We start from the raw sequence: 10,903 nt of genomic DNA on the forward strand, positions 1-10,903 counted from the left end.
GGCCTTAGTGATTACCCTGGGCCACACAGCGCGACAGGAAGTCAACACACATCACTTGTGTTTGATTGACATTTCTTCTGGAAAGGGGGAGCAACTTCCTCTCGGCGAAGGTTCCACTGGATTCCCTCTCAGCCTCCAAAACAATAACTCCAGGTCACTGCTCTGGCGGGCGCCCTCCTTCCCTCCCAAGCTTGACTCGCTCCTCCCACAGAAAGAGGAGGCCCCGCTGGCCGCCCCCGACCCGCCCGCGGGCCGCTTGCGCACTCCCCATCTCACCCCAAAATATGTCTCTTTTCCTCTCGTTGCAGATTCCTCTCTCCGCTCCTCTGCCTCCCACTGCCAAGTGACAAATCCCTCTTAAAATAACACGGGTGACTCACTCAGTGGATACTGTATCCGTTTATTTTTTACTTCCCCATCTCCCGAGGGGCGTGAGTGTTTCACGGATATTCAGTCTTATTTTTACTTCATCTCTGAAAAGATTGTCTGTCAAAAGGGAATAAGCCTGTCGTTGGGGCTTTTGTCTGAATTTCTTGGGCACCGAGGCTGATAACCAGCGTCTTACTTCTCCAGGCCCCTCCTTCTGCTCATCCCCTCCTCCTGGGTGCTCCTTTCCTGAGGGGTCTACGAGCAGCCACACCAGACATTAGGCTAAAATCTTACCAATTGGTCATGCTGTTTCTCAAGCGCGTCACCCAAGGGCGGTCTCGATTCCTCCAGGGCCCGCGCCCCACATCCTGCCGATAGCTAGGCCACCCGATCCTGTCTCAGCAACCTCCCCCCTGCTTCTATTCCTATGGCCACCTAATTCAGGCCACCATGTCCTCCAGCCTGGACACCTTACTGCCCCCTCAACCATCTTCTGCACTCATCTGACCCAGGATTCTAAACCTCAGACCGGATTGTGTCACCCCTGGGTCCCTCTGTGGGCCTGCCACCTTTGTCCCGGCACGCGAGGCCATCTCATTCCAGCCTCAGCTTCCTTTCCATTGCAATCGCCAGCCCTGCACCCCACCTTGCACCCCGCCCTGCGCCCGGCCCTGCGCCCAGCCTGCCGGAAGCAGGCAGTGGCCCTGAGCATGTCCTGACCTTTCTGTCTCTGCTTCACTCATGTGGCTCCCTCCGGCCAGAGCAGCTGCCCCAGATTCTCTTCCTGGCAAACGCCTCCCTGGGCTTAAAGGCCCAAGTGTCACACCAGCCCCTCTGCCCAGCTTTTCCTAACTTTCACGGGGCAAGTTTAGGTATTCACTCTTCTGTGTTCCGACAGCTTTTTGTAATAACTGCTAGCGTACAGATGCAGAAAATGCAGCATGTATCCCACAGAAAAGTGCTGGCGGCCTGCGCCGTCCCAGGCACTATGCCAGGTTCTAGGCAAGCAGGGACCAAACGCACAGTCCCGACCCCAATTACGCACAGTCCTGACCCCAACTACGTAAATAAACAAATTGGTATTTCAGGGCGATGTGAGCAATAATAGAGGTAAGTTCAGGAGCTGAATGGGTACATGAGACAGGTATCACCTAGGCAGGGGACATCTGAAAGGTGCCCCTGAGCCCTGAGCTGAGCCCTTTGGAACATCCAAGTGGGAATGGCTTTGGTGGTCACACGCTCTCCCCACAAGATCACGGGCCTCGTGACAGCAGACGAGACCCTGTGCCCCGAGACTGTGCAGTTACTCAACAAATACTCAGGAAACCGAATGAATCAGAAAAAGGCTTGGTCCCCATGGACACCAAGTTACCGCTTCTCAACTCTGCCAACCTCCCCCTCGGAGGTCGGCTCCAACCTCGGTCCCATGAATCCAAGATTCCCATAAACGCGATTTTTTTCCCCATCCCAGCCCTGGCTCCCCACAGCCAAGGGATCAGTGACCGGAGCGGCTGCCTGAGGCACGTGGTAGGGACAGCTGAGGCACACGCAGAGTCGGGCAGCTGTGCATCCCTTGCCCACGCCCTGGCTAAGTGGAAGAGGCCCACGAGGAAAGGCCAAGTTCCAAAGTCACCAGGTCCGAAGCCGCCTCCCAGTCGGTTCCCAGCCCCCATCTCATTCTCTGCACCCCATTTTCCACCTGGCAGCCAGGGTCATCCCCAGCCTTTAAGAGGAAGTGCACACTCCTTGATCTGGCAGACAAAGCCCTTGGGGACAGCGACTCTGTCCCGCTAACCTCACCTTCGCCCACACCCTTCGTGGTCTAGCCTTCACTTTGTCCCTTGATCACACTAAACCACGGGTGACGCTTGAACAGGAGTTTGAACTTCATAGGTCTAATTAAATGCAGATTCTTCTCAATAAAGTCTCTAAATGTATTTTCTCTTATGATTTTCTTAACATTTTCTCTAGCTCGCTTTACTGTAAGTATACAGTATGTAACGCGTTCACACACAAAATGTGTTTATCAACTGTTCATATCATTGGCTCAGTTTATGTGGTTGGTTCAGCTCAGTTTGGGGGAGTCGAAACTTACGCATGGGTTTTGGACTGCGTGGGGGTTGGTGCGCTAGCCCCACTCTTTCGAGGCTCCGCTGTGCCCGCGTTTCCATAGCAATCTGCATTTCTCACCTGCATGCCTGTCACGTGCTGCCTGCTCCCTTTGCCCAGAACGCAATGAATAACCCTGACTCCCCCTTCAATCTCAGGATGACAGCTGTTCCCAGGGAGAAGCCCGTCCTGGCCCTCGCGCGTGGGCAGGCTCGCGCCCGCGTATCCACACTCACACTCTCCACCGTCCCATTGTCGCACATGTGACAGTACGTTGAAAGTGTCTACATACTGTGTCAGCTTCCTGGAGACAGGACCCCGTCTGGCTCCCCCGCTGCGCTCCAGTGCCCGGCACGGCGTCTGGACTGGGAGCATCGGGCTCAAAACAGGCATCCGTCGGGTGAGTGGGCAGATGAGGAACCCTGGAGAAAGAGTGGGGGGCAGATTTTACTGGGGTGCAAGCTCCGTGAAGGCAGGGCCTTCAACCTGCTCAGTGCTGCGTCTTCAGCTCCTGATACGTAGTCGACCCTCACTGAACATCTACCAAATGGATGAGCGAAGCTGCTTTGATGAAGAGGGGAGCGCATGACACAGTGGTCAAGAGCCACACTTGGAGCCACACTTCCATGGGCTCAAATCCGAACTCCATCCCTCACAAACCAACAGCCTCGTGGTGCCTTAGCTGTTTTGTCTTTGAGGTCTGTTATGTGATTAAACGTCTTAATATTTGCAAAGCAATAAAACAGCGCTGGTTACATAGGGAAGACTTTTAAAGTATTTGCTATAGAAAACAGAACAATCTCACAAAATGGAAAGTCGAGAAGTACTGCCCACAGTTGACGACAAAGAAATAACCGGTAGGTATACTACATAAAACTATAAACATAACCAACTGAAAATATCGGCGTAATTACATGGAGAGAATGGAAGAGAATTTGGCGCTAAGTGAGCCACATCCACACGTATCAGAGGCAGCCACAGGCAAACTCCAAAAACGCTGGTACACAAACACGGATGCTTTGGTGGTGACTATCGGAACCATCGGGTAAAGGAGTTAAGAGCAGTTGTCTGCGAAGAGGAGATTAAAAATGAGAAAGAATAGGGTGCGGGGGGAGGGTGCATTCCTGGTCTTCATGAGCAGCCCTTTTGTGCTATTTAAACATTTGGCCACGTTCACATAATACTCTGATAAAATAAAAACTTTTTAAAAATAATTATATAGAAAAAATCCAACAGGAAGTACTTCTTCTGTATCATGAGGATTCTGAGTCCCACATGATGACGTGGCTGTGCTCGGAGAACCCCCATGTACGTCCACTCTAGAATAACCCCCACTCTGTCGCTCTGCTCCATGAGGCTGGGACGCCACAGAAAGTCGGAGTCTGAAGTCAGGCTCAGTTTCCCAATAGCCATGGGCTCTTAGCCAAGACAACTGACCTCTCTTTGGCTCAGTTTTCTCACCTATTAAATGACAGTGACAGCATTAGTCTCACTACATTGCTACATCAGATACCCAGAAAAGAATAAACTACTGCACAAATATTATAATCCCTTCCTAGTCAAGAGAAAAATGTGTGACAACATCTTTCTTCCAACCAATTAAGGGTGCATCTTCCAGGCATTTTTATAATAATCCATAATTACATATAAACTCAAAAGTCCTTGGAGAGAACATTCCCCAGATAGTTAATCACTCTGTTCGCCGTGTTGTTTCTGTTTCTTGAACACATTTATATTATTTCCTGTTTCAAACCCTGTGCAAATTGGCTTGTTTATACCATAGTCTCATCGACCAAGCTGTGAGAGCTTGGCGGGCAGAAATGGGGTTTGCTTATCTTGATATATCCGAAGCTTAACGCGGTGCCTGTTCTAACGATGCACCTCAAAATGTTTGCTGAACTGAACCTCCTTTGAATAGTTTGTTTCGTGTTATATATAATTTTAGGAATATAAAATAGTAGAATAAAGGAAATAATATAAAATGTTCTTTGTCGCATTTATCCAACAAATATTAATTGACCACCCACAGTCTAGGCTGGCCACTGGGGACCCGGTGTGAAAAGCATGCACGAGGCCGAAATATTCAAAAACACGTATTTGTGAAGATATATATATATATATCTCCTATGTTCATTGCAGCATTATTCACAATAGCCAAGACATGGAAACAACTTCAGTGTCCTCTGATGGATGACAGGATAAAGAAGTATACACGATGGAATACTATTCAGCCATAAAAAGATGAAATATTGCCATTTGTAGCAACATAGATGGATCTGGAGAGTATTAGGCTAAGTAAAATAAGTCGGACGGAAAAGAACGAGAAGCATATGATTTCGCTCACATGTGGAACATACAACAAAAAGCCACAAATGAACAAATAAACACACAAAAATCATATATACAGAAACCTGATGGTGTTTACCGGGAGGGAAGGGAGGTAGGGAGAGGATGAAGAAGGTAAAGGGGTCAGAGACATGATGACGGGTGGAGACGAGACTTCGGGTGGTGAACAGACAATAGTGGACACAGATATCATGTTATAAAGAGGTACACCTGAAATTTATGTTGTTATTATTAACCAATGTCACCCCAATAAGTTTACTTAAAAAATACGACAAAGAAAAAATAATAAAACACACAAGCGGCCTCCAGTCTAACTGCAGAAGGAAGTGAGGAGCACAGACAGGCAAACAAGCAATTTCCATACACATTGATAATTTTGGGGTTAAATTTAAGTGCGAGATGCCATAGGCAGATAAAGGAGGGGTCGCAGCCATGGGAAAAATAGTATTTTGAGATCTTTTACTTAGATTGTTTCTTTTAAGTGAACCACAGGGGTATGGCCAATAGATTCGGGTCCTCCCTTAACAAATTCAAAGCATCCAGTCAAAGTTTCGTACAGTATTTGGTCAACACCCCTTGGTGTCACATAGTGCCACCTTAAGTAACGTGATAAGTTAAGAGGATGTGCACACCCTGTTCTTCGACATATCCCATCATCATCCCATGAAATATCTCGGGGCTGGGAGATATTTGGGAAGCCACTCCTGACATCGTCTGTGACTCTACTACATTTCATTCCTCATATCTATTCTCAGTATTTACTTTAAAATCTTTTGAAAATTGTGGGCAAATACAGATGAGAAAGGAGAGATGACCCAAGCTTTCGCTTGCCCCCAGATGCCCTCTGAAAGCCTTGACATTGCTGGGTGTCCTCTCAGGATGAGACAAGTCCTTTCTCTCTTCCCCTGAAACTATCAAAGCCTGGTCAGTTCTGACAATTCAGAGTCAGACAGAACTGGATGTATACGTCACCAGCTGGGGTGACAGCAGACCACAAACAGAAACCAAATCAGCAATTAATAACATGACAAGAAAGTGTGAGGCTGGGGTGTTGAGTGGCCAGGTCAACACTTAAAACTTTACTGCAAATTGTGATCTCATTCAAGTGTTCCGGGTGGCTCCGTTAGGGTATAAAAAGCTACGAGCAGAAAAGCATAACTTGGATGATAACTAGAGTCATGACAATCACGAAAGTCACAGAAAGGCAGAGAGATCGCTGCCCAATTCAAAGAGTAATTGATTTTTATTTGGATAAAGTATCTTTTCACAGACAGTCTAACCTTTGTTACCTTGACAAATAAAGAATGGATAAGCTCTCTCTTTTTTCCTTCCATAGGAGATCAAATGAAACAGAGAGATAAGACCATCTGCTCGAGATTAAACTTGAGTGAAGTTACTTTTTGAATAGTGGACCCTCAGAATGCAAACCCAGTGACAGTTAGATTTTTCTCCCTTATTCCATAAAAAGAACTCCATTATGAAGATACGTTGAAATAGATCTTGAGTTGTTGCCATTGTCACAGTTGTCACTCATGACTCATGGACAGAGAACCATTTCAAGCTGGAACCTCAGAACAATGATTATATTTTTCATCCCTGATAAACACTGGCTCGAAATGCTCCCATCACAGATCCCGTCAAAGAGAGATACAGTTAGGACAGAAGTGGTACACAAATGATATATTACCTTTCCTAATAGGCAATGCACAGACTTTGGGGCTATTCTTAATAATAAATATTTATTAATTATAGCATCTAAATGAAAACAAAAGCCATGAAAAATAAAAATACAAGAAAAAAATGTGACACACGTGGCACTTTCAGAAAAGGTGAATATAATTTAATCGGTCCATGAGCTTGTAAAGGAAAATCAGCTGGCTGGCTCGTGAGGGGACACGGGGTCGGAAGGCCACTATCTAGCCAGGGTCACAGCTGTACTGGTGGATTGCTGGGCTCCGGTAGGCTTGGTCTGGGTCCTGTTTTTTCTGTTGGACTTCACATGTTCAACTGCTTTTTTCACCCAATCTTCTTGTGGATTGGCACAGATTTTAAAGCCACGTTTGGTAATAAATCTGCAAGGTCAAGAACAGATGGGCAGAGTTAGTCACATCCTCAAAACCTTGGGAGCAGGAGTTACGATCTGACCGAAGAGAGATCTCTCGTGCAGAAATTACTGGACGGAGTAGGTCTTTCAGAACCGTGAGACCATAGATAAAAAGCTTTCTCCCGCAATCTACGCTAACAGGAAGGAGCAGTGTCTCCAGGTGACACCAGATCCTTTGTTCACCATGATTCCCAGGCTCCTTTTCCCACCTGGGCCTCCAAATGCTGTAACTAAACTGGACATTGCATAGTCCAATCACTACGTATCAACTTCCTTTTCAAATCTAGATATGTTCATCTTATTTTCTGTACAAAAAGTGACTTCTTTATCTTAATTTCTGTGGGTAAAGTGGCAGCTATGTGTTGGGAAGAGCTGCCACTCTGAAAATGAGATCCTGGAGAGAGAATGGTACCATGTAGGCTAGTTTTTGACACATTTTCTTGAGATATGGCAACTGATAAAACATGGCACCCTACTTTATCCCAACATACCGTATGAAGGTAAGAGAGGCATGGGACAGGACTGGGAGAGGAGGGGAGGGGAAGTGAGGGGAGGGGAGGGGTTAGAGAGAGGGGAAGAGGAGGGGAGGGACTGGGGAAGGGAAGGGGAGGGGAAGGATCTCGCATCAGTGCGGCTATATGGTCAAATCCCGATTGGAACCAGCCATCTGTAAACCTAATCCTCGGAGCTGGCCCCGGTATCCATCTGGTTCCCAGTCAGATTCTTCTGCTAAGCTAAATCGGAGAAGAAGATGATATTCTTCATTTGGTCGCCAAATGTTTACGATAACCGTTATCTGGTGCTACGGAAAGGTGTGGGTAATGTGGGAAAACGAAGGGGCTGTTGGTCTGATTTTCCCCGAGGAGGGCAGAACTTCTGCCCCCGGTGTCCCACGGGGCCCCGCGGTGGGGGAGATGGACTCACATGACTGCTCGCATCGGGCCCTCCTTGATGGTGTAGGTCTTGATGTTTTTCACAGGCAGGCGCCGGGTGGTCAGACTCACACAGATCCTCTCTTCCAGGACTTCGCTCCCCACGCCTGGAGAGGGAAACCGAGCAAACAAAAGTCAAATGCAATTCCAGATAGCCGTCAGTCCCGCCGTGCTATGACCGAAATGAGGATGACTGATGTGCCGAAGAGCCATCTGGGGAACGCGACACTAAACACAGCGGGTTTTCGGCTGAATACAGGTGTTCTCGTTCTCAACAGTAAAATCCCAGCTACAGAAAGGAGGTCTTTCCCTCACTGCTTAAGAAACAACATTGTCCTCTGTGAAGTCCCAAGACCCCGAGACTACCAGCAGACTGCCGATCCCAAACGACGCCCCTTATTCTCAGCGAGGCGTGCGCGTCTGTGTCATCCGTAAAGTCACCTCCACCCAACGTTGCTGCGTCAATGCACACACAGCTTTGCCCCGTTGTTGGACACAGAAGCTAAGCCCGGGGGGATGTGTGGAGATCGATCTAGCAGAGAACTTGGGAATTGGAGCCCAGTGTCTGCGGTTCCCCCGTCTCTAACAAGCCTGCGTCTCCACCGCATGGCACGCCTATCATGTCAGCAAAATGCCAGCCGCGTGGCAAAACTCAGCCCCATTCAGTCGCCTTAAGCTTTTCTGTGTTGTCAGTATTGGGTCATTGTGCAGTTGCAGAGTTTCAGGCTTTGCTCCCCTCCCCCCATTCATAGACGCCCCTGGGGATCTGTGGTTTTCGGGGTCGGATATTCCAGTCTGAGAAATAAGTCTAATAATTGGGAGGTTGAGAGGAGGGTTCACTGCAACACTCACTGCCCCCAAAGGACAAGGCCTCTTGTTGCCTGAGGCACAAGGAGAAATAAACTCCAAGCAGTCGGAATAAGAGATGTGGGTAGGCTCGGCACGTCGAAGCCTCATCTGGATCTGTCTGGTACATTTATGTGACTGTCCATAAGACAGGGATCTATCGTTCAGCACTTATCATGGGGTCTCTTATAAACTCAAGAAATGTAGCATAAGTGGGAATCCACCCCAGGCAGCAATCGTAGATCCTCCCCCACGTTTGAAAGCAACTCTGATTTCCCAGCGGGAAGGTACGAGCTCCCAGTCACGCTCTTGATGGAGGAGAGCGATCTGCGTCAGAACCTGCACGCCGCAGGTTTGGCTCACCCCCACGTGGCGACTGATCTCTCGAATAGTTCTAGGATTTATCAAGATCGATGCTACACAGGCCAAAGAATATATAATCGTCACCCCCTTCCACAGTGAACATTCCTCGAGAGGTGATGACTCGTGAGGAAATCTGATAAGTGAGCCTAAGATTTACTTCATTTTCCTCCCAGGTGAGAGTATCTGTTATAATACTCAACTTCTAGGTAAGTAATTCCTATGCTTATCTACCAAAGATCACCCGACTGGGAAAAGCAGGAGCCCAGATTCTCACCGAGTTCTCTCTGTTCCTGGAGTCTGCGGGGTCCCCTAGCATCACAAGTATCATCCCCGCTTTGCACATGGGGAGTCCGAGGCTTACCCTGGGCAAAGTCGAAACCTGAGCCTACACCATGTGTGCCCACCCGCCTGCATGGCCCGCCTGCCCTCCCGTCACGAGAAAGCTTCGGACTCACCTTCCACAACGTGCACCGTGAGGCAGCAGAGCCCGAGGAAGGCCAGGATGAGCGTTCTCATGGCTGAGGTCGGCTGGGCTGGGCTGGGCTTGGCTGGGCGAGTCGCTGAGCGAGGAGCTGAGCCCCGTCTCCCCCGCGAGCTTCTTTTATTCCTCCGATGGTCAGCGCACTTCCTGTGCTACGCCCGGGGCTTTCGGGGTAGGTGTGGGATCGCGGAAAGTCTTTGCAACACTGATGCTGGTTTTTTTTTGTTTTTTTTTTAATCTTTTGAAGAAAGTTTCTTTGCTTCCGCTCCTACTCCCCCCATACCTCGTGGCCTTTTCCTCCTCACCTGTGGTTAATGTGTCAATGAAACCGAATGTGTGCATGAGAGAGACATGGCCATCCCACCTCCTGTCACCGCCCTGAATTCAAATCTTCCACTGGGGACCTGCCCGCAGGCCATGCGATGTCATGGCCCAGTCCCGAGGTTGGGTGGTCGCTGTGGTCCTGCTTCCCCCACTACCCCACACACCCGCTGTGACACGAAGCTTCCACCACCAGGGACAGCAAGGCCCTGATGCCCCACCACGGTGGCTCCCTAGGGAGGAGGACGGGGTGCTGCTGTCGGCCCGAACGTCTCGTTCCTTCGCCTGCCTCCTAGCCTCACTTCCCCCGACTACCCTTGTTCAAGGGGCCGCCATTCCTTTACGTCGCCCTCCCCGGTGCTCAAGGAGCATTTAAGTGACAGCGTTTAGAGCTTGCCTCTGTGCACATCTGCTGCATTGCAACTTTATACCTTTTGAGAAGCTTTTGAAAAATTGTATTGACATAAACTTCATTTTGGAAAAAAAAAAAAACAAGAAAATTATCCATAATCTTACCGTTTTGACAGTTTTCATTTTTAATGTTTTTCCAGTGAGTCTCTATCGGCATACATATATTTGCACAGTTGTGACAATTATAAATACTATTTTCACATCAATGTAAATATCTTTCTGTGTTTCTTCACAGTCTTCATGTTTCTGCTCTGAGTAGAAACACATACACACACACACACATACACACACACACACCAGACTGTTCCCTTTCAGCTGACTGTTTCATAGATCACATCCATAAGCGAGGTTTTCATGATGAGATGCTGAATCATTTCCCTTTAATAAGCAGAACTAGGATCACTGAGCAAAACCACAGGGTCATCCTCACAGCCCTGGCTACCCATCGCCGTATGGCCTCCCTGAAACATACAGCAATGTCACCTTGCAACGCCTCCGGCAGGGTTGGAGCCTCGGCTGCGGTACCAATTTTCTGCCACTCTGTTTGTCATTGTTTCTCATTGGTTGTTGTTGTTTGGTCTTGTTTTGTTGTACATAGGTATCTATAAAATATACTTATTA

At 48.4% G+C, this 10,903-nt stretch overlaps 1 protein-coding gene across 1 annotated transcript; it reads right to left on the minus strand.

Moving 5' to 3' along the window:
- Window positions 1-5,975: 5,975 nt before the first annotated feature.
- On the minus strand, window positions 5,976-9,744 carry LOC120617757 (lymphotactin-like). Its single transcript, XM_039881631.1, has 3 exons — window positions 9,525-9,744; window positions 7,853-7,967; window positions 5,976-6,896 (listed from the first exon to the last, which is right to left on the minus strand). Exons 1-3 carry the CDS (start codon window positions 9,583-9,585, stop codon window positions 6,737-6,739), a joined length of 336 nt encoding a protein of 111 aa, XP_039737565.1. The 5' UTR covers window positions 9,586-9,744; the 3' UTR covers window positions 5,976-6,736.
- Between the last annotated feature and the right edge of the window lie 1,159 nt (window positions 9,745-10,903).

Source organism: Pteropus medius, unplaced genomic scaffold, assembly GCF_902729225.1.
Source record: "Pteropus medius unplaced genomic scaffold, Ma_sr-lr_union100, whole genome shotgun sequence".
NCBI classification, from domain to species: Eukaryota; Metazoa; Chordata; class Mammalia; order Chiroptera; family Pteropodidae; genus Pteropus; species Pteropus medius.

Bases quoted from the DNA above. Each gene is read 5' to 3' on its own strand.
- LOC120617757 (XM_039881631.1), bottom strand. From the start codon at position 9,585: ATGAGAACGCTCATCCTGGCCTTCCTCGGGCTCTGCTGCCTCACGGTG. The intron at 7,968-9,524 runs GTGAGTCCGAAG...TTCCCTCTCCAG, and splicing joins CACGGTGCACGTTGTGGAAG to GCGTGGGGAGCGAAGTCCTG. The intron at 6,897-7,852 runs GTGAGTCCATCT...TTGACCTTGCAG, and splicing joins GGCCCGATGCGAGCAGTCAT to ATTTATTACCAAACGTGGCT.